General features: G+C 36.8%; 1 protein-coding gene across 9 annotated transcripts in view; it reads right to left on the bottom strand.

Annotated features, from left to right (window-relative positions):
• Positions 1 to 13,765: 13,765 nt before the first annotated feature.
• IL33 (interleukin 33) overlaps positions 13,766 to 23,514 on the bottom strand; it is a 38,376-nt gene continuing 28,627 nt past the window's right edge. For all 9 annotated transcript variants that reach the window (XM_053907884.1, XM_053907885.1, XM_053907886.1 and 6 more), the window contains 6 exons: positions 21,537 to 21,659; positions 20,856 to 20,987; positions 19,151 to 19,258; positions 18,319 to 18,369; positions 17,275 to 17,372; positions 13,766 to 15,917 (listed from right to left, as the gene is read on the bottom strand). In XM_053907884.1, coding sequence (XP_053763859.1) covers positions 15,720 to 15,917; positions 17,275 to 17,372; positions 18,319 to 18,369; positions 19,151 to 19,258; positions 20,856 to 20,987; positions 21,537 to 21,659 — 710 coding nt within the window. In that variant the 3' untranslated portion in view covers positions 13,766 to 15,719. The remainder of the gene's footprint in view (positions 15,918 to 17,274; positions 17,373 to 18,318; positions 18,370 to 19,150; positions 19,259 to 20,855; positions 20,988 to 21,536; positions 21,660 to 23,514) is intronic.

The following is a 23,514-nucleotide window of genomic DNA, read 5'->3' as shown; positions in this document are numbered from 1 at the left end:
CTCCAGTGAGGAGACCAGCCAGATGCCCGCCTGGCTGTGTCTTGAAGGAACCTAGGCGACGCTCAGCCCACAGGTCCCAGCCCTGCCACCCACAATCAGAAACCATTCTGATATCGCCACACCGAGTGCCATCCATCATGGAATCACAGATGGGCCCACTCAGACTCCATGCCCCCCTGGGGACCCCAAGGGCACCTGCCTGTGGAGCCACAGAATCTAACTCAGCAGGCAAGCTAGACCGAGTCACACATTCACATTCACATACACACCAGAGGTTATTATATTCCCTACCATAAAATCCCTACCTGTGAGACTTCTGAAGTCTCAGGTAGTGATCAGGTCCCCCTTCCACTCTTGCAAGTAGGCCTGACTAGATTGGGCCCCAGCCTTACGGTTCGACGGTGGGGTCCAGGTCCTCACCTGCCAAGTATCCTCAAGTCTGGTGGGAACGGTGGAGTGGGCCGGCCTGAAGGGGACAGAGAAGGAGACTGCTGAAATTTAGGCAGGGTGCACACTCTCCCTTGTGATCCCTCATTCTGTAACTGCCTCGCTCTTCTCCCAAACTGGTGGCAACAATGGGCCAGCGCTGTTGGGTTTCCCAGTCAGGGAACCAAATTTGTTATGGAATCAGGCTGAAACTCTGGCAGAAAAACCAAGTGGCTCTCAGAGACCTTGGTGGATTGGAGATTTATTTAACACCAGCGGGCTCAGAGGAGACCGTTTCTCCAAAGATCTGAGCTCCGAATGCGAGCGGGAAGGGTAATTTATAGTTATCAGCCTCCATATTTGTGTGTGTGTGGGGGGGGGATGGTTTTCCCATGCACGCAGCAAAGGAAGAAGAGCCCAGAGGAGGGGTCTCTAAGCTAGAGACCAGAGTTTGTTTTAGTCCAATCAGCCATCTTTAGTGTACTTTATCCACTTCTCCAACAACACCACCGGCCTTCTCTCTCTCTTTCTCTCTCTCTCTCTCTCTCTCTCTATCTCACACACACACACACACACACACACACACACACACTTTTATATTGACAATAGGTTTGGATAGTCCTCCTTGATGTGGGAAACAAAGGCAAAAGGAACTGTAGATAAAATTAAATTTCCATTTGGGGCGCCTGGGTGGCGCAGTCGGTTAAGCGTCCGACTTCAGCCAGGTCACGATCTCGCGGTCCGTGAGTTCGAGCCCCGCGTCAGGCTCTGGGCTGATGGCTCGGAGCCTGGAGCCTGTTTCCGATTCTGTGTCTCCCTCTCTCTCTGACCCTCCCCCGTTCATGCTCTGTCTCTCTCTGTCCCAAAATAAATTAAAAAAAAAAAAAAAAAAAAAAAAAAAACGTTGAAAAAAAATTAAATTTCCATTTAACCCACAGCCCATTGGCGTATAACTTGAGACAGGCAGAGTATGACATTCTTCCAGGAACTCCAGCTGTCTTAATGTTAATGCTTTGCTAGAGGGAAAAACAACCTTAGCTTGACAATATCTCGGCTTCCAGGATCCTGTGAGTCTTATTTAACATATGAAAGCCCCTTTTGAAACTTCCCTTTGCCTTTACCTCCTCCAACTCCCAAATGTATAATCAGTTATTCCTCACAACCTCATGCAGCTCTTTCTGCCCACAGGTCCTGTCCCTGTGCTTTAATAAAATCACCTTTTTGCAGCAAAGACATCTCAAGAATTCTTTCTTGGTCCCTGGGTCTGAACACCAACACTTCAAACCACATCACTCATGGCTGTAAATTCAGCTGGCTGTCAGGTTACCACCCCAGACTGTAGAAGAAAGTGTCTTGTGTTTCTTAAATGATCCATATACTCAGACGTGGTATTCCCAGCCTGGGTCTAGGATCTAAGTAAGCTCTTGCTTATCTGAGAAAGTGGGTCTCATATTCTTATATGGAAACACAAATACTCAAGATGGCAGAGAGAAAAAGAGCATGTTTAAGGAAGCGAAGAAGAGTGGTAAGAGAAGTTGGAAGAGAAGCTGGGGAGGTATATCAGAGAAATCAAACTAAAAGAGACTACCCAATAAGAATGGGGTGGTTGAGAAGAACACATGCTGCTGGGAGCAGTGGAAGAAATGGACTGAAAAGTGAATATTGGATTTTTCATTTCAGATGTATTCATGCTACCTTGTTAGAACAGTTTTGATAGAATATGTGTGTAAAGATATGTGTGGGGAAGAGTAAGGGGAGGGGTAGGAGAAAGAAAGATGAAACCGTAGAACAGTGAATTCAGAGAGAATGGATACTAAGGTATTTATGGGAGAAATTACATCCTTCAAATACTCCAGCAACAACATCAAAAATTTAGTGGGATTGGAATGGGGAATTAAATAAGAATGGAGGATTATTGATTATTCTCCATTAGAGCTATCTGATGGGTCCTCATTATTCTATTATGAGACTACTTTTTAAGCTTATGATGTGTTTGAAATGGTCAATAATAAATGTCTGAGTGTTTCTTGAGGACCAGAAGGGGCCATGCAGGAGAGAAAGCCATCAAGGGGACATTTGTGAGAGGGCAAGGAGACCCCAGTGGAAAAAAGATGAAGGTGTATCAGCTAATGACAAGGGGCTGAGGAAGAAACTGTAATATATTCCAACACTTCTAACCCTACAACCTGTTTAGGAGAGCAGCAGTAGAGAGGAGCCCAGCAGATCTTTAAAGGGCACTTTGAAAGAAAGTATCAACTTTAATCATCTGCCAGTCTGGTTCAGGGATATATCAGCTTTAATTGTCTACTAAGACTGGCAAACTTGAAGCCATACAAGTAAATAAAGAACTGTTTTATCTCTTCACCTCTCCTCTCTTCTTCATTCTGTCTGTTCCCCGCTCCCCACCCAACTTTAATCCCTAGGGAGAGCAAGTCTTCAGGTAGCAAGTGAAGGAGAATGTAACCAGAAGGCCAAGTCCCTTTCCTCACCCCAACTTGAAGCAGGATTTTGGGGTGGGGGGTAGGAAGGGTAGGGGTGGGGAAAAGATGTGATGCTAAATTAAGTTCAGAGATTTGAGTATTGCACTGAACTGGACATTCTAATTATTGTATTGAGGCTGTTTGCAATGTAATATGACAATAGGACTGTCTATCAAGAATAAGTGGAAAAGTGTAAGAGGTAGGATTGAATTAAGGGATGGTGGAAGACAACTAATGTTTTGGTCACCAATTATACTTAAGGTTGTGGACTACACCATTTTTATTTCTGGTTTTATTTCCTTATCATGATCATTTCAGCTCACACTCAAACTATTCCAACAAACCCATTCTCTTCCTTACCACTAATTCCTGTTTCCCACCTCCTCATTTCTGTTTCTGGCGACTTCATTTTTCCCAGTCTCTCAGGCTCAATATCTAGGAATTAATTTTGATTCTTCAGCCATCAGGTGTATTGATTTTTCTTTCTCATTAGGTTCTCTGACTCCACCACTCACTGACTGTGGGCCTGGCATAAACTAGGAGATGTGTTCTAGGATGTCTACAACTCAGCCATTTCAATTGGTAGTCCCTGATGAAGGTGTTCATATCTATATTATGAGAATGCGACCCCATGGCCATAGTGACTGGATGGACCAGCAATCAAGTACAGCTTGATAGGTAGATATACTGGGGCAATATGATTCTCTTTCAAGAATGTGAACCAATACCAGTTTTTGTTGTTGTTGTTGTTGTTGTTGAACAACTTTGAGAAGGTTTTTATTCCTAATGGCCAAACTAGGTCTGAAAGGAAGAGAGTCAACATTTAATCCCTCTGAGCCTTAATCTTCATATTTATAACATTTAATCACTGCTCTATTATTTATACTAGTAGTGGCAAACTAAGTAGCTTACTACTTCTAAACAAGGTCATTTTAATTTAAAAAATTTTTAATGCTTTAATTTAAATTCCAGTTAGTTAACATACAGTAATACTAGTTTCAGGTGTACAATATAGTGATTCAACACTTCCATACAACACCCAGTGTGCATCACAAGTTCAGCAAAGGAAACAATCAGCAAAACTAAAAAGCAACCTATAGAATGGGAGAAGATATATGCAAATGACATATCTGATAAAGGGTTAGTAATCAAAATCTATAAAGAACTTAGCAAACTCAACACCTTGAAATTGAATAATCCAGTTAAAAAATGAGCAGAAGACATTTTTCCAAAGAAGACATCCAGATGTCCAACACACACATGAAAAGATGCTCAACATCACTTATCATCAGGGAAATGCAAATCAAAACTACAATGAGATACCATCTCACACCTGTTAGAATGGCTAAACTCAACAACACCAGAAAGAACAGGTGTTGGTGAGGATGTGGGAATAGGGAACCCTCTTGTATTGTTGGTGGGAATGCAAATTGGTGCAGGTAGCCTGGAAAACAGTATAGAGGTTCCTCAAAAAAGTTTAAAAAATTGTTACAATCCAGCAATTGCACTACTAGGTATTTACCCAAAGAATACAAAAATAACTAATTCAAAGGGATACATGCACCCTGATGTTTATAGCAGTGTTATCTACAATAGCCAAATTATGGAAACAGCCAAGTGTGTCCATTGATGGATGACTGGATAAAGAAGATGTCACACACACACACACACACACAAGCACACAAACTGGAATATTACTTAGCTATAAAAAAGAATGAAATCTTGCCATTTGCAATGACACGGATGGAGCCAGAGAGTATTAAGCTAAGTGAAATAAGTCAAGCAGAGAAAGACAAATACCAAACAGGGTCATTTTTAAAAACTATGTGTAATTCACACTATAAAATTCACAATTTTAAGCTGTACATTTCAGATGTTTTTATTGTATTCACAATATTGTGGAGCCATCCCTGTCTCACTCCAGAACATTTTTATCATTCCAGAAAGAAATTTCATACCTGTTAGCAACCACTTCTCATTCTCTTCTCCACTGGCCTTGGCCCACACCCCCTTTCACTGCAAACCACTAATTTTCTGTCTCTGTGGATTTGACTATTCTGGGTATTTCATATAAATGAAACCACATACTATGTGGCCTTTTGTGTCTGGCTTCTTTCCCTTAGCATAATGCTTTCAAAGTTTATCTATGTTGTAGCATCTATTGGTACTTTATTCCTTTTTGAGACTGAATAATATTCCATTGTATGGTTATTATCTGTTGATGGACATTTCTATTTTTGGGCTACTATAAATAAACAGTGCTGTTATGAGCATTTGTGTACAAGTTTTTTGTGTGAATATGTTCCCATTTCTCTATGGTATACACCTAGGAGTAGAATTTGGGTCAAATAGTAACTATGTTTAACTTTTTGAGGAATAAACAAACTTTTCTATACTGGTTGTACCATTTCACTTCTTCACAAATATTGTATGAAGGTCTTAATTTTTCCATATTCTTGCCAACACTTGTTATTTTCCTTTTTTAAAACCCCCCCCCCCCGCCTTGATAGGTATAAAGTGTTTTTTTATTAATTTTCTTTTCAATCAATTTCATTTTCAAAATGGAAAAAACTATTTTTCTCACTATCTTTGCTCATTGTAATGAATTCAGGTAATGCAGTTAGCTATCAAGATAAGCTAATATCAAGATAAAAATAAAAATTGTCCACAACTCCATCAATCCAATGATAGCAACTGTTAGCTTTTGGAGGAGGGCAATAGTTTGAAGTGCTATCTCATCTAGGTCTTGGAAATACCTACACTGTGGAATATATCTCTGTATGAACTGAAGTTCTTGTTTGCCAGAGTTCTAAATAAATACTACCCAATTTTTGGAAATTATCCATTTCCACCCCTACCTCCTGTTTACACAATCTTGAGATAATTGCTTAGAAACAGTTTTATTTAGTCAAATGCTTCTCCCATCCAGATTATGTCTGAAAAGTGAGAAGAAGAATAACCATGTATTGAATTTTTGTGAGACAACAGGCATGGCATTAAGGCACCTTCATTGTATTACCTTATTTAATATTCAGAACAGCTTTGTGCGACAGATCTTATTGTCATTCCCCTTCACAGACTGAAACAGATGCTGAATGATGTTAAAAGTAACTTACTGATAAATCTAAGGCCATGATTTTCCAACCTGGATCTGAGAACCAAAAAACTAGTTTTCGTGTTGTTGTGTTGTTGTTCAGTTCAACATGCAACATCATTTGGTGGGTTACTTCTTTATTCTATTGCAGTTTTTATTAATTCAGTTAATCACGTATTTTAAGCAGTTAGTGGTGAATAACTTTAAGGACAATACAATAAGAAACTGAATAAGAGAAAATATGTCAAAAATACAGTTATTAATTATTGATAGTGTAGCCTATTAAATATCTTTAAGCATTCTGATAGTTTCATTGAAGCTTAATAGATAACCAATAAACATAATTTAAGATGGACAATTTGGTAAGTTTTGATATATGAATGCTCCTGAGACACCTTCACAGCACAGTCAAGTTAGTGAGCATATCAATCATGTCCAGAGTTTCCTCTTGATCTATGGTAATTGCTCCTTTCTTCCCCACTCCTGTGCACTTCCATCCTCAACCAACCACTAATGTGCTTTCTGTTACTATAGTTTGCGTGTTCTAAAGTTTTTATAAATAGAATCATTTTGTATGTACTCTTCCTTTTTAATCCAGCTTTTTCACTCAGCTTAGTTATTTTGAGAATCATCCATGTTGTAGTGAATCTCAATAGTTTATTCCTTGTTGGTGGTGAGGAGTAATTTTATTGTATAGATACACTATAGTTTGTTTATCCATTCACCAGTGAATGGATATTTGGGTTCCAGTTTTTTACTATTGCAAACAATAGCATTCATGTTTTGTATAGAAATATGCTTTTATTGCTTTTGGGTAAATACCTAAGAGTGGAATGGCTAGATCATATGATAGATGTATGTTTACTTACTTTAAACATCTTTTTTTAAATTGATTTATTGAGGTATAAATTATGTACTTTAACATTCATTCATTATAAGTGTACAGTTCAATGAATTTTAATATTACAGAGTTGTATAATCACAATCCAACTTTTGGTAATTTCCATCACCTTAAAAAGACCATTGGTCCATTAGCAGTCACTCTCTGCTTCTACCCTAAGCTCCAGGCAAACACTAATCTACTTTTCATTTCTATAGATTTTCTGTTTTGAGCTTGAGGGCTGGAGATGGAGTGGGCTGGCAAAAGTGTGTGTGTGGAAGGACTAGGGCATGCTGCAACAGAGCTACCTTGGGGGGACAGCTGGATTTGGTATGGGCCAGGGCCCAGGGCAAGCTGGGGTGGCCCTACTAGTCCCTCTAGAGCTCCTAGATCATGCTTACTCCATGCTATCAAGGTGGAAAGGGAATGTAAAAAATGGCAGTTGCCAGCACCTCCAACCCAGGAGAAAGAGATTTCCAGCAGTTCCTTGTTTTGCAGATGCTCTAGAGTTAGTAAATAGGTTTCTTTAACTTATAGTCTCGTTGTCCCTTTAAACTAGGTGCTCCTTGAAAGTTTTGCTGTGCCAAGATGGGGAAGCCTTATTGACTTGTTGATGTCCCTACCTACTTCAGATTGCTGCCTGGGGGGTGGTGTTCCCATAATTATTGTGTCACCATTTGTCTTACCCTTCTCTCTGTGGTCCCTCTATCATTTGTTATACAGAAACTGTTCAATCAGCCCTCAGTTCTCTTAAGGAGGGATTGCTGTATATGTACGCATTTAGATTTTGTGTTTCTGTGGGTGGAGAGGACTTCAGGGTCTTCCTATGCCACCATCTTGGACCAATTCATTTTTTTTTTTTTTTTTTGGTATATGGATATCCAATTGTATGAACACTATTTGTTGATAAGACTTCCTTTTTCCATTGAATTGTCTTTGCAGTTTTGTAAATAATCAGTTGTGTATATATGATTAAGTCTATTTCTGAACTGTCCATGCTCTATCTTTATGGACATACCACATTGTCCACATAAATGTAGCTTTATAGCAAGCCTTGCAAGTAAGTAGTAGACAAAAAAAATTTTTTTTTCAAAATTGTTTTGGCAATTCTAGGCCCTCTGAATTTCCATATAAATTTAAAAATCAGCTTGGGGTTTTGATTGGGATTGCACTAAACCTATATACCAACTTGGGAAAAATGGACATCTTAACCATATTATGTCTTCTTTTTTTTAAGTTTACTATTTGTTTTGACAGAGAGAGAGAAAGAGAGAGAAAGAGTGAGCACATGAGTTGGGGAGTGGAAGAAGGAGGGAGAGAGAGAATCCCAAGCAGGCTCTGCTGACAGCACAGAGCTCGATGTGGGGCTCAATCCCACAAACTGTGAGATCATGACCCTAGTCAAAATCAAAAGTCGGATGCTCAAAAGACTGAGCCACCCAGGCACCCCAACCATATTAGATCTTCTGACCCATAAACGAAGTATATCCCTCCACTTATTTAGGTCTTCCTTAATTTCTTTCAGTTGTGTTTGGTTGTTTTCAGTTTATAGGTCTTGCACATCTTTGTCATATTTCTCCCTAAGTATTTAAAAATGTTTAATTGTATTATAAATAGTATTTTAAAATTTTCAATTTCCAGTTTTCTTTTATTATACAGAAATACAGTTGATTTCTGTGTATGGATATTGTATCATTCTGCATCCTTGCTAAATTCATTAGTTCTATTAGCTTCTTTGTAGATTCCATTGGATTTTTTGCATGGATGATCATCTTATTTTTAAATAAAGGCAGTTTTACATTTTCTTTTCCAATTTGGATTATTTATTTCTTTGTCTTGCCTTATTGCAATTACTCGAACCTCCAGAAAAATTCTAGACAGAAGTAGTGAGACTGACTTCCTTTTATTGTTCTTGATCTTAACCAGTCTTCTATTCAGTCTTAGACTATTATGATGCTAGCTGTAAGTTTGCTTTGGTCTATGCCCTTTATCAGGCTAAGGAAGTTCCCTTACAGACTGTTTTTATCAGGAATGGATGTTAGATTTTGTCAGCTGCTTTTTCTGCATCTAGTGAGATGATCATATGGTTTTCTCTTATAGCTTGTTAAAATAGTAAATTACATTAATTAATTTTTGAATATTAAACTAACATTGTATTCCTGGGATGAACCCCACTTGATCATTATATACCCTTATATCCCTTTAATACATATAATACATATCCTTATATATATTATACATCTACTTTTTATATTTGTGGATTGATTAAAATTTTAGCATGTAAATTTTTGAATTTTTGTATCTATGTTCATGAAAATATTGATCTGTATTTTTCTTTTCTTGTAATATCTTTGGTTTTGATATCAGTGTAATGGTTGCCTCATAAAATAAGTTCAATAGAATTCTCTCCTTTTTAATTTTTTGACAGAGTTTGCTTAGAATTGATATTATTTCTTCATTAAATGTTTGAAAGAATTTACCACTGAACTGAAGTTTTTTTGTTAAAACATTTTAAACTATAAATTCACTTTAAAAAATGAATATAGGGCTATTCATATTGTCTGTTTCTTCTTGAGCGAGTCTTAATATTTTGTGCCTTTCAAGGATTTTGTCTATTTTCACTGAAATTACCAAAATGTTGTCCATAGTATTCTCCTTTTCATCCTTTTAATATCTTTAGAGTCTATAGTAATGCCAATTCTCTTATTATTAATATTGGTAATTTGTATTATTTCTTTTTGTTTTTCTGATCAGTCTGGCTAGAGGCTTATCAATTTTATTAATTTTTCTCTAATATCTAGCGTTTGGTTTCATTGATTCCTCTATCATTTTTCCAATCTACTTAATAGATTACTACATAATTTTATAGTTATATCTTTCCTATATCTTGAAACATCTGTACTTTTATCAAATTATCTTAAAATACTTTTTAATGTTTATTTTTGAGAGAGAGAGAGAGAGAGAGAGAGACCGAGCACAAGGGGGGGAGGGGCAGAGAGAGACAGGGAGACACAGAATTCAAAGCAGGCTCCAGGCTCTGAGCTGTCAGCACAGAGCCTGATGTGGGGCTTGAACTCACAAGCTGTGAGATCATGACCTGAGCTGAAGTTGGACACTTATAACCGACTGAACCACCCAGGTGCCCCTATCAAATTATCTTTTGAAGAAATATGGGTCTTTTCATTTTTACTATTAAACTTTTTTACTTATAATGTAATATTTTATACTTATAAAAGACTATATGTAACTTGTAGGTAAAGAAGTATAATAAAATAAACACCTATGAAGTTGGTGGATTACTTCTATACCTGTCAGATCTCTTTAATTCTGATTCCTATCCTCCCCCAACACACACACTTTATCTCTTACAGGTTAACTTCTATTAAAGTTGTAGAGAAATTTGAGCATGTTTCTCTATGTGCTAATTGTACCTAAGAAACATTGTTCTCAGTTAATATCAGTCAGGTTTTCCTGCCTTTTAAAGCTAACATTCACTGAGAGCTTGCAATGTGCAAGGCAATTCTTATGAGTGTCCTAAGAAGCAGGTGTTCCCATCATCTCCTAGTGTTTGAAGTTTGCTTGAAGCCACATTAAAAAGAAAACCGATCTCTAGCTTAAGCACACATGGATTTATTTTTCTCTCTCAATAAGAAAGTTTGAGAGGGAGGGAGCCAAAACATAAGAGACTCTTAAAAACTGCAAATTGAGGGTTGATGGGGGGTGGGAGGGAGGATAGGGTGAGTGATGACTATTGAGGAGGGCACCTGTTGAGATGAGCACTGGGTGTTGTATGGAAACCAATTTGACAATAAATTTCATATTAAAAAAATATATAAACAGAAAAAAAAGAAAGTTTGCAGTTAATACTACAAGACTAGCACAGCAGAAAACAGTGGCACACATGTCCCGCTGTCTTACATTATGCTCCCTAGATGTGGACCTGAGTTAGGGATTCATGAGCATGCAATTTACTAAGGAAATGTTCCCAAGAAAGATTGCTAAGGGAGTTGGGCAGAACAGGGATGGGCAGGAATCTAAGTTAGAATGTGATCTCATGCTTAAGTCCAGCAGAGGGTAGCTTCAGCATGAAGCCTCTAAGAGAATTTTTGAGTGAAATTTAAGATAGAGTTCTTTGACCCAAGCAAAAACTTCCAAAAGTCTCGTGAGGCTGATGGGAGGAATGCAAACTAGCAGAAATTTTCAACTCTCTGTGCAAGAGGGCAAAGCAACATCAGTACCATAAAAACAATTCTTGTAAGAAAAACTGTAAGTGATGGATATTGAAAGTGCACAGAAGATGGTGGTGGTGGTGGTGTTTATATGGGTGTATGGTACACACAGAAATGTAATAAAAGAATTCAATATAAAGGGATCCAAGGGGATTTGGGTAGAACACCATTATTGTTCACAACACCAGCGTTCGTCCATATTTCCTTCCTACCATTTTTAATGTATTGACCTTTATCCCCATGTTCATTGCCCCATGGTCAGAAGTTGGCTGTTCTACATTCAGCCTCATATAGGTAAGAGGTCTAGGTCTAGGTCTAGGTAAGAGGAAGGCAGAGAGGGTGAAAGACAAAAAGTGCATTTTAGTTGAATATGTCCCTTTAAAAAAGTTTTTCTTGGGGCTCCAGGTGGCTCAGTCGGTTAAAGTGTCTGACTTTATTTCTGGCTCAGGTCATGATCCCAAGGTTGTGAGATCGAGCCCCATGTCAAGTTCTGTGCTAAGCATGGAGTCTGCTTAAGATTCTCTCTCTCCCTCTGTCACATTCCCCCACTCGAGCTGGCTCTCTCTCTCTCTCAAATAAATAAATAAATAAATAAATAAATAAATGTTTTTCTCAAACCTTTATCCTGCCTATATTTTATTGTTCAGAACGGTGTCAAGTGGTTACCATATCTACTACATGGGAGTCTGGGAAGGCTTAATCCTGTTAAGAAAGTGGGGATAGTGGTGTTGGATATTAGGTAAACAACTACAATATTTGGTAACTTCTCACCTTACAGAGAATAAACAGAGATTGAGAGAGTTCACATAATTTGCTGAAGTTGCACAGCCTGTAAGCAGTAAACCAAACCTATGTTCTTTTTTAAAAAAAAATTGTTTTGTTTCCTTGTTTCTGTATGTATGTATATATGTAACATCTACACCCAATGCGAGGATTGAACTCATGACCCTGAGATCAAGAGTTGCAGACTCTTCCAACTGAGCCAACCAAGTGCCCCCAAATCTATGTTCTTACTATGCTGGGTAGTGATTCATGCATTCTTTTTATGGGAATACCATATGGGCTAGGGACTATAATTGGACTTGGACAAGTGTTTCATCATCTTGGCACCTCAACAGGAAGTACCTCATTGATTCTATCTCTACCAATTTGGCTTTAACTTTTATCTCTTGCATCCATTTCTCAGAGTCCTAAACCCCCTAATCCCAACCCTGACTGGGACCTGTAGAAGGAACCTATATAACATAACCTTGAGGATGGATACATGAATAGATCAGGGTGGGTAGTAGGGTAGAGAATTCACTCTTATTTCTTTCTCTAATGTGAAACTCACACTGATCTATCTTACCTTTGTGCAAATGTGTACTGCAGAGTTGGGGGTTAATACATAAATTGTACATGTTTTAAGTTCCATGTGGACAAGGAGCATAGTTTAGTTTTTTTTTTTTGGGGGGGGGGAGGTGCTTTCATACTACCTAGCAAAGTCCAATATGCATGACATGTATTAAGGGAGCAACTGCTAGAGGACAAGACTTCTGGGCTGTATAGGTCATTGTATGATGGGGATGGGGGAGGAATTTTGAGTACCCTTGTTTAAGATTTTCCCATCCATCATGCAATTTCTCAGCATGAGGCATAAAGGTTGAAATTGTTTTTATTTTTTGGCTTTTTTTTTTTTTTGCAGATGTGGTGGTTATAATTCAATTTTTTAAGATTTTAATCAAGCTGTTGCATTCTTTTTTTAAAAAATGTTTATTCATTTTTGTAAGAAAGAGAGAGAGAGAGAGATGCCACAAGTGGTTAAGGGGCAGAGAGGGAGACACAGAATCTGAAGTAGGCTCCAGGCTCTGAGCTGTCAGCACATAGTCCAATATAGGACTTGAACCCATGACAGCGAGATCATGACCTGAACTGAAGCTGGATGCTTAACTGACTGAGCCACCCAGGCACCCCGTCAAGCTGTTGCATTCTAATTAAATTAGCAATTATTTTTCCAAATTCGCTGAATCTTAACTCTTACTTCATTTTTTTTCCAATTCTAAGTCATATTACTTATTCAAATAAAGTTTTCTTGACAGTATTTCAAGGTATCCAATAAATACATAAAAATCTAATGAATATAAATAAAATGAGGGAAAAGTAAGTTTTGGCATGATTGTTATTCTGATACAATGAAATGGAAAAATTCCTTCCAGTTATGTCTGTGTTATCGACCATCAAAACACATGAAAGTAAGTGACAAAAGACCATCACACATTTAAATATTTTAATCAAATAATACTCAGTATAGTGATGGTACAAAGTGTTTTTTAGAAAAGGAGAATTGAACATGAAAAATAAGATAACCAGGTTGAAAGATACCTAAATGATCAGAGGTCAGGTTAAATTTCCTTTGGCAGGTGTATGTTGGCTGTTTGATTTGGGTTAAAAGTCACCAAATAGCTCATCTGTGCTGGCCAGTATGATGGGCACTGGGAATATAAAGGTGTAAAAGACACAATCCCTTTTCTGAAATATCTTACTTAATTTTGAATGACCAAAAATATCAGACAAATGACCTACTCCATATACCAACATTGGTGGAGTAAAGTGTACTTACTTTCACTTAAAAACTTCAGAATATTGAGTCATTTTATGATAAAAACGTGGCCTCACAGACTTTTGAAAAATATAATTTATTCAAGAACTTAAACAATGTAATAGATATATCTGGTTACTTAAAAACAATAATTTTAAGTATATCATAGAGATGCATATGATTAACATTTAGTGTTTTTCAGAGCGGATATTATAGATTCTGCGTTTATTTTTGTCTCCATAATAAAATTGGCAATGAAAGCATAAGAGACTCTTAAAAACTGAGAACAAACTGAGGGTTGATGGGGGGTGGGAGGGAGGGAGGGTGGGCGATGGGTATTGAGGAGGGCACCTTTTGGGATGAGCACTGGATGTTGTATGGAAACCAATTTGACAATAAACTTCATACATTGAAAAAAAAAAGAAACTTGAAACAATATACAAAAAAAATAATAAAATTGGCAATGTAATGAAAGATTTATTATTGTTTATAATTGCTTACCCTCACACAGTAATTCTCAGCCTTTTTAATCTTATGTTCCACCAGCATTATAATCTAATAGATCTCAACAATTAAAAATTAAAAAGCCTACACTTTCAGAAAAAGTTGCGTTTTATAAGTATTGTCATTAGTTTTATCATTTATTGTCAGTGCTAAGCCTAGGAAAAATTATAGTAGAATTAAGGCCTTAAAATAAGCAAAACTATTCCTTTAGTAGTTGAAAAATCTTATTATATGTTTGAGTATGAATTTTATTACTTTAGTAATGTAAAATGCAAAGATGTTTAATAAAAAAATATTGCTCTTTAATAGGCTTATATGAAATTCTACAACATCAGATAGATGAAGTAGAATAAAGATGGCATCCAGATATCAGGTGATTTGTAATGAAGCTCAGGAGTCACAAAAGGTATATCAAGAACACATTTGGTCAAAAGAATAAAGAAGTAATAAAAGTCAAACAAATATGCCATAATAAGTAGGGTAATCGGAAAGCTGGACAAGAAAAACATTTGTATACATGGGAAGAAAGTATTAGAAGAAATTTTGTCCAGGGTGATATGTATATCAAAAGTCATAGATCCCTGGAGAATAGGGTCAGAAGGACATAGTATACTACAAACATCAGGAAGAGTCAGTTATTGAAATTGTGATGATAATCCTGTGTCCTATCTAGGCTGTAGTAGATTAGAGGATTTCTGAATTCACTGTGGTACTTGGATCCCATGGTACTTGGATGTCCTAAAATAAGTTGTGTCTCAGTGCTTTTAAAAAAACGTTTTAATTTGTTGGATATTCCTAATGATTTCAATTATATGTCTGAACTAAAATTTATTTCATTTCCTAATATAAGAATGCTTTGCTTAAACTTAACTAAGTCTATAAAAAATCAGCAGTTTACAAACAATTAGAGGCAAAACTATTTACTTTACAAATACTGGATTTATTTTTCTTAATGTTTTGACTGTCTTTGTCATTTCATATATTTATATTATCTGCCTACCTATGTAGGTAGGTATCTGAAGTTTTGGGCATCTTCAAACAAATTTGGTGTTTTATTCCAGTTGTGAAATGGTCAGTCCAAATAGATTTGGTTGTATTTTCACCAATAGCTTTAGTGTTTGAACTCATTGTTTGGAACCAGGGAAAATTTTGTCTTTATGTAGCTCTTTAAAATGGATCCCTGTCTAAAATGAGACTTGGATTAAGGCCCTTGCTTCTCCCCAGAGGTTTCAGCTCTAATATGAAGTTCTTTCTGTACTGAAAGTAGAAAAAATTAAAGTTCAGGTTGTACCTCTTCTGAGGTCTCTTTAGCAATATCCTATTGAATATGTAATGATACAGAAGGAAATAAAATGCAGAAATGAAAGACCATAAAAAAGTATTTACACATAATGAGAAAAACATTCCATAGCATACTAAATACCCTCCATTTCCCTTGAATGTTACCTCTTTATTTCTCGATCATTTCTCCAGTGGTAGCTATTTGAGTTATCCAACACAAGATCCACAGCTTTCCATAACATTAAGTTTAAGAGAGTTTAAATATGATATTCTCTGTACTAAAATACTCAGTTTGATCCTCTACTTTAATTAGAGCAAGGTGGTTATCCTTTACTCCTATAAACACTCCAGGGTCATTCTTACATTCAAATGAAACACATTTGGAAGACTTCCTATGAAGGCGGAAGAAGGCCTGGTCTGGCAATGGTTTTCCACATTTTTGTAGCTGAGGAAACAAGAAAGAAAGCAATCAGTACGTGAGTGGGAAATCCATAGTCAACCTCACCTCCCTGTGTTAGAAACTAAAGAGAAATAATTATAACTTGGTATTTCTAGCAAGGCTACTTACTAAGTAGGGGATGGGAATGGGGTAGGAAGAAGCTAGTAGAGGGCTGAAGTGGGGTGGATTTAATTTAATTTACTGATGGTCTACATACTTTGAGATGCTTTGTAGCTTAGAATGACTGGATTTGGATACAGCAGCTCAGGATTTGTGCCCCACTTTTGCCATGTACTATCTCTGAGTCCTGTGCACATTGCTTTACTTCTCAAGCCTCAATTTTTTAGCCTAATCTGTTTTCTACATGTGAGTGATATAAATGATTATTATTTCAGGCCAGTAAGTGTTGGGAATGGTTTGTTATACAGTAATATCTGACAAAAACAATAATTCCATCATAGAGTTACTACAGGAATTAAAGGGGACTGCTTGTAAAACATTTAGCATGGTATTTGGCATATAAGAGAGTTCTGTATGGGTTAGCTCTTACTATTGAGTAATTATATATGCCAAACACTGTTATATACATTGAGGAGCATTTGTTAAGGAAGATGTGGGGTACCATCCAGTGTTTATGTTAATACCTTACATGGCTGTATTAGTTAGATTTATAATTTTGTATTTATGTAATTTGTCATCTATATTATACTCTTATGTTTTCTTCCTGGTCTCTATCTTTGGCTTGTTTGTTCCTCAAAATGTTTATAACTCTTCATCATGACCAATATTATACTAACATTTACTAACTGAAAAAGGCTGTGTAGTGAATCCTATGATTAGAATGTAGATTATTATTTATAATGATAATTGTAAATCTTGGCAGATGGAAATATTTATGACTTTCCCTTTAGCAGGCTTGGAGTGTAAAATTACTTTTGCATTTGCCTAAGAAAACTATTTTATTAAGAAATGCTTCCTGGAAAAACAAAGTAGTTCCTAAAGCTGAGTAGATAGAATTTCAGATCATTCTACATAGTAGCACTTTTCAAACTTTAATGCACATATGAGTCTCCTGGAGATTTGTTAAAACACTGATTCGCATTCAGTTCTGAGGAAGCCTGAAATTCTGCATTTCTAACAAATTCGCAGCTGATTCTGCACTACTGGCAGAGCCCAGACTTTAAGTAGCAAGGCTATACATGCCATTTCCCTCCCTTCCCTATTCCAGAAGCAAGTTATTAGTAGTAACTGTGTTTTATGTACAATAGCAGAAACAAAACTTTTTCCTTGAACTGTGCCAAACACCCAAATCTACACAACAGAGTGGAGTCAATTATGACAGTTAAGTGAATATTTCTATTACCTCCACAGAGTGTTCTTTGTTATTGGCATGCAGCAGGAAGTCTTTGTCTTTTGTAGGACTCAGATTTACCAATAACGTATGGCCATCATCAGCATCACCTTGCAATTAAAAAAATATGTAAATTAAAAATAATAAATTAATTTAAAAATCTAAATTATAAAGCTAAGAATTGAACAAGTAAGTTCAATTTAATGAAATGAATTTAACACCTAGGAAAAGAATCCAAGATGTGATGTAAAATAATTGCTTCATTAACCAACATGTCTTACAGAAGTATTTGTACCCAAATGAAACTAAAAAGTCACCGGATAATTTGGGGGTAATGTTAAGCTCCTAAAGAGTCATTGGACAATTTGGGGGTATTTTTAAGCTCCTTAGTTTTCTTATTTGGTTTCTAATTGTAGAATTATGACTCTATTGGTTATTTGTCTGGGTGTCAGCTTCCCTGTCTCCATGTAAAGCCACTGATAGTTTTCCTTCAATATCCCAACTACTCTCCTTGTGTAATAGAACATTTCCCAGTCTGTTTTCTTGTAACTAAGTGTAGCAATGTGACTAAGTTTTGACCAATGTGAGGTGAATGGTAGTGTCACGTGCAACTTCAAGGTTTTGTCCTTAAAGGGAAAGATAATTCATGCATCTGTCTTCCACTGTCCTGCTGATTGGGCATTGCTGAGGTAGCAAGTAATCTTGAACCATGTAGATGTTGGCAGAGTGACAAAGAGAGAAGGATCCTGGTCCCCGGACAACTTGTTGAGCAGCACTGCCATTCTCATCCTGGCTAAGATAGAAATGAAGTTTTATGTAGCTTAAACCACTATTATCCTGGATCTTTTTTAAATGTAAACCTTCATCCTAGTTATTAAACTGCAAATGGATGGGATGGAATAAATCCTCTAAGAATCTAAGATTTAACCATGAATGTGGGCTGGGCTGGAGAGAGTCTTCTGAGACTGCCTTCCTTTTTTATGGAGCATTTTTGGATTTGTCCTTGCCCCAAATTCAAGAATTCAAGTACTACAGCTACCTAGTCTTCCAAATTACCTGTTTCACGTGAGGGAGGTTGGAAATCATAATAACGGAATAACACCTTATCTGAAAGAGAATGCATAAAATCCCTTCAGTAAGATACAATTTTATCAAAATGTTTCAGTTTTAACAAATACATAACGTCAGACAATATCCTCTTTTATTATACATCAATTAAAGAAATTTTGTGATTTTAAGGAAGGTCTCAAAAATGTATGAATATGCTCTGATGAATTCTCTAACACAGTTATTATTAAAATATTTAACAAATTGTCCATAACACTGGTATATTCTCTTATTTGAGATTGTACTTTGGTGATATTGATAGGACTGGAAAGACATAGCAGGTAATTAGCAGTAGCAAATATATGTGGTCGGTTCATCCATTTTTTTTAAGTTTATTTATTTTGAGAGAGAGAGAGCACAAGTTGGGGAGGGGCAGAAAGAGAGAGAGAGAGAGAGAAAGAGAGAGAACCCTAAGCTGACCTGTGCTGTCAGTGTAGAGCCTGACATGGGGCTCAATCCCATGAACGCTAAGATCATGACCTGAGCCAAAACCAAGAGTTGGATGCTTAACTGACTGAGCCACCCAGGAATCCCTCTTCCATCTTTCACAACAGATACCGCTTCTCAATATCAGCATCCTTTCCTATTAAATCCTCACTAAGCTTCTGAATTCTCTTCAACTTAGTGATATTTAGGCATGTCCACCAATGTATTGGAGTTAGCACACAGTATGAAATCTATGTGTCATGTCTGAAGTAATACATTATTTATGGCTTGGTAAATTTATTTTTTACTTTACTAGTCATCATTATATCGTTATAGACAAAAGGAAATATTCTACCTTTCTCTTGGTCTTTTCCCAAGTCTTCTACATAGATCTCATAACTTCCATCCTCAAAAACGAAAGTAATAGATTGATCATTGTATGTGCTCAGGGAAGCAGAATATTCTGTAACAAGTGAAAAGCTTGCCATTAAAAATTCAAAATATCTTGTTCCCATGAACAATCCTCAGCAATTAAAAAAAACCACTTTGTTTAAGGTTTTTGTTTCTGTTTTTCCAATTTGAGCTGTACTTTGTCCACCATTGTTGGATAAATAAAAGCCTTTGGTGCAAGCTTAACATAGCTCAAAGGCGGAGGTATGTCGCTTGAATGGGATTAAAGATGCTGGTCTCCTTCATGAAGACTATAGGAGGTCATGCTAGTGTGTTTATGGGAGGATTTGATGGAGAGAAGTAAGCTGGAAAAGTGACAGACTTTGCCAGCTTCCTTGTTTCTTATGGTCAAGGGGACTGTGGACAAGAAAGGACTGTATTTTGAGAGACATGGTTAAATGAATACCCATCTGTAAGGTGTGGAGACCCATTCTGTCTTCTGGCTAAATAACAGAGACATTTACAGCAGCACTCTCAACTTTTAAAACAATGTCCCAGCACACATAGAAAATGATAATATTTCTATGGCACGCTGGGGTAAACTGGTGTAGAATTAGGACCTATGTTGGTCCTTGAAGAAAAAAAATCTTTACATTTTCTTTATATTATAGAATTGTGCTAAGAGAAATAATATACAAAATAGAAGAATGTTAAATATTGAATGTGTATATGAATTTCTGAAGTAAAATTATTTAAAAGTCTTTATTTAAATTTTAGTTAGTTAACATACAATGCAATATTGGGTTCAGGAGTAGAATTCAGTGATTCATCACTTACATACAATACCCAATGCTCTTCACAACAATTGCCCTCCTTAGTACCCATCACTCATCTAGACCATTTCACACCCACCTCTCTCCATCAACTCACAGTTTGTTGTCTATTATTAAGAGTTTCTTGTGGTTTGTTTCCCTTTCTTCTCTTACCCCCTATGTTCATCTGTTTTATTTCTTAAATTCCACATATGAGTAAAGTCATATGGTTTTTGTCTTTCTTTTATTGACTTATTTTGCTTAGCATAAATTCTTAATGAGAAACCTCAGTATGTTTCTGGAAACTTAAGATATTTATATCAGGAGTTATGCTTGAAATGGCAATATGCCATTCCTGGTCAAGTTTTCTTAATGATCTCCTCATTTCTTGATAGTTACCATCAACTTGGGGTTTACTTGCACAAGTAGGTGATACAATCTAAAACCAATTTAACAACTATTTAAAATGTTTATGAGCTGAAATTATATTTTAAAAATATAATAGTTCTTCATTTTCTTTCATTGTCAAAATGTTGAAATTTGGGGAGGAAATGTGGTTTTTTTTTCCCTGAAGGATTATGTATTTTCCCCAGGAGTAATGTATATGGGATTCCAACCCATGACAAGCATTTCAAAATAATGATGGAGGGCTAACTATAGAATGCACATATATTGTTAGAGCAGCTACACTATGACTAGTTTGGATACCACTAAATGGGTACAATGACAGCAAATGGACAGAAGTTTCTGTTACACAAGTAGGCATGGACTTGAAGCTGTTTCCTGAAGTGGCACTTGTCATGGTCCTGTGTCTTACCTCCCTCCTCACACCCACACCATGCCCATCACCAGGCATACCTTGGATACTTGGAACATCAGTTGTTCCAAAGCATTTCTGGACCATAGGCACACCAAAGGCTAAGCCCTCCACAGGCCGTTCCAGCTGCTGATGACGGGCAGTGAATACTAGATGTTCTTTATACTTTCCAGCTGTAGGATAAGGGTGGAGTAGGAGTGGATTGTCAGTACCCACTCTGCCCAAACCCTTTACCCCCACTTTGAGGATTCTGAGTCAAAGCTGCTTGCTGACAGTGATGACTGACCCCAGGGCTTCAGCCACCCCACAGTCTGAAGGGATCAATATTTCCTGGCACACTTATACCACAGTAGGGTACACTCACTGGAGTCCAGATGGGAGAAAACTAGTGACCCATGGTCTCAACACCCAAAAAAAAACAACTGCTATTAACATTTTAGTTTAATACCTTTAAATGAAAAAAAATGTAAAATACTGTAAATATATTTATAATTTAATATACTCTGTTTTCACTTATTATGACATGACTTTTTCTACCATGCTATAAAACTCTTTATATGTCCTTTTGAAAATGGCTAGAAAATAGTTCAGCATCCTTACTATTTTTCAGAAGGAAAATTTGGTCGAGGGAAAAAATTATATATCTAAGATGTGGTAAATGAAGGCTAATAGATGCTCATTACTATATTGAAAAATTACCAGGAAATGTAGTTTCCCCTTACCTCTTCTTGTTGAATGTCTTTTGGTGGTTTCTTTCTTAAAATAACAGGCTGTCTTTTTTATAAGGCCAGAACGTAGCTGCATAAAGTACATTTGGCAAACTTCTTCAGCCTTCTGCTGGGATTCTAAACAATTGAAAAATTTTGATACTGTTTCATTCCATCCATATTTATCTTTTTACAAACCCTGAGCATAGCAGTCCACGAAAGCAACTAAAGATCCACAGTATCTTATCAGAAAGCTTGGGGCCAGTTGTGTTTCAAAATTCAGAGTTTTTTATTTAAAAAAATTTTTAATGTTTATTTTTGAAGGATAGAGAGGCAGAGCATGAGCAGGGGAAGAGCAGAGAGAGAAGGAGACACAGATTCTGAAGCAGGCTCCAGGCTCTGAGCTGTCAGCCCAGGACCTGACATGGGGCTCAAACTCACAAACCATGAGATCATGACCTGAGTCGAAGTCGGACGCTTAACCGACTGAACCACCTAGGTGCCCCCAAATTCAGAGATTTTTTAGATTTTAGAGTTTTCAGGTAGACTATATGCTGTATATATGTAGTACTCCCAGCAGGGACTAGGGCAGCACTCATAACCAAATAATTCATGATTTAAAGTGAAATATAGGAAAATTCATATAAAGTGAAATAAATAAAGACTTCATGTTGGTTCAGATCAGGATTTAATTGTCACATGAGTTCAGATTGTATTTTATTTCCAAATGAGTTATGAAAAATTTTAGGTCCTTAGAAAAAAATTTTGGTTTTCAGAATTCCATATAAGGGAGTGTGGATCTACATCAAGCATGTATCAATCTTTGCCTAACTTTTGTGATCACATGAAATCTGTAATCTTCTTTTACTTATCTAGAATACACTTTTAATAATTTTAGAAGAATGGCTATAGTCTCTAGAAGTTATTGATATTAAAAATAAGTGACCCATGTCTTCAAGCTTTTTTCCTTTATTTTCTTCTAAGAGTTTCATGTCTAACATTTAAGTCTTTAATCCATTTCAGGTCAGTTTTTGTGAGTTCTTTTACATACGGATACCCAGTTTTCCCAACACCATTTATTGAAGAGACCATCTTTTCTCCTTTGAGTATTTTTTTGCTCCCTTCTCAAATGTTAGCATGTCTACAGTGCGCCAAGCACCGTGCTAGTAATTTTACTTACTGTTTCATTTAATCCTTTACAATAATATTACAAGGAAGTTATTCTCCTCATTTTCCAAGTGATGATCAGAGGCTCTGAAAACTCTTAAGAGGACTCTGATACTTATCAGCAGGAGGAATTAGTGAGTCATGAAAAAATATGAATGACAAATTTGGCTTTTGCTGGTTATTTTTTAAGCAGTAAAGGGAATCCCCCCACAACACACACACACACACACACACACACACACACACACACACAGCTCCAGGGCACAGCTCTTCACTTTCGTGGTATTTCTCTTTCTTTTATTTTATCTTAGAATTAGAGGCAGATTCTTGTCTGATTTGTTGCAATGAAAGAATAGCTATTGGTCTTCCCAGAGGCCAAACTGTGTTTCCAAGAGTGCATGTTGTGAACCTTTGGAGGGCATCGTTACCTTTATGAGAAGTCTGGGAAAGACAAGCTGGTGGACTCTGGGTCTCTCTAAGGAGATACTCTATTTGGATTAGAAGACAGTTGGTTTCATTCACCCATTCCAAACGAAAACAAAACCAAAGAGCAACTCAGCTGCTATTTATATCCACATCTCAACACTAGATTAGTGTGATCTTGGCCAAGCGTCTTAACCTCATTGGTCCTTGGGTCATGTGCCAAATCTGTCTCAGAAAATTGCTAAGAGGTTTAGGTGAAATGACTAAGTAAAGCCCAGTTCCTGGCCCATCATGGATTTTCAAACACACTTGCCCAAGGTTACAGATCTGGTGAGAAGTTGTAACTCAAGTATGTCTAGCATCAAAGCTACTCTTTCCATCCACTTCCATCTAAGAAAATGCT

This window comes from Panthera pardus, unplaced genomic scaffold (assembly GCF_024362965.1).
Source record: "Panthera pardus isolate Hobbes unplaced genomic scaffold, ASM2436296v1 HiC_scaffold_20, whole genome shotgun sequence".
NCBI lineage: Eukaryota > Metazoa > Chordata > Mammalia > Carnivora > Felidae > Panthera > Panthera pardus.
This window is presented reverse-complemented; position numbering and strand designations above follow the sequence as displayed.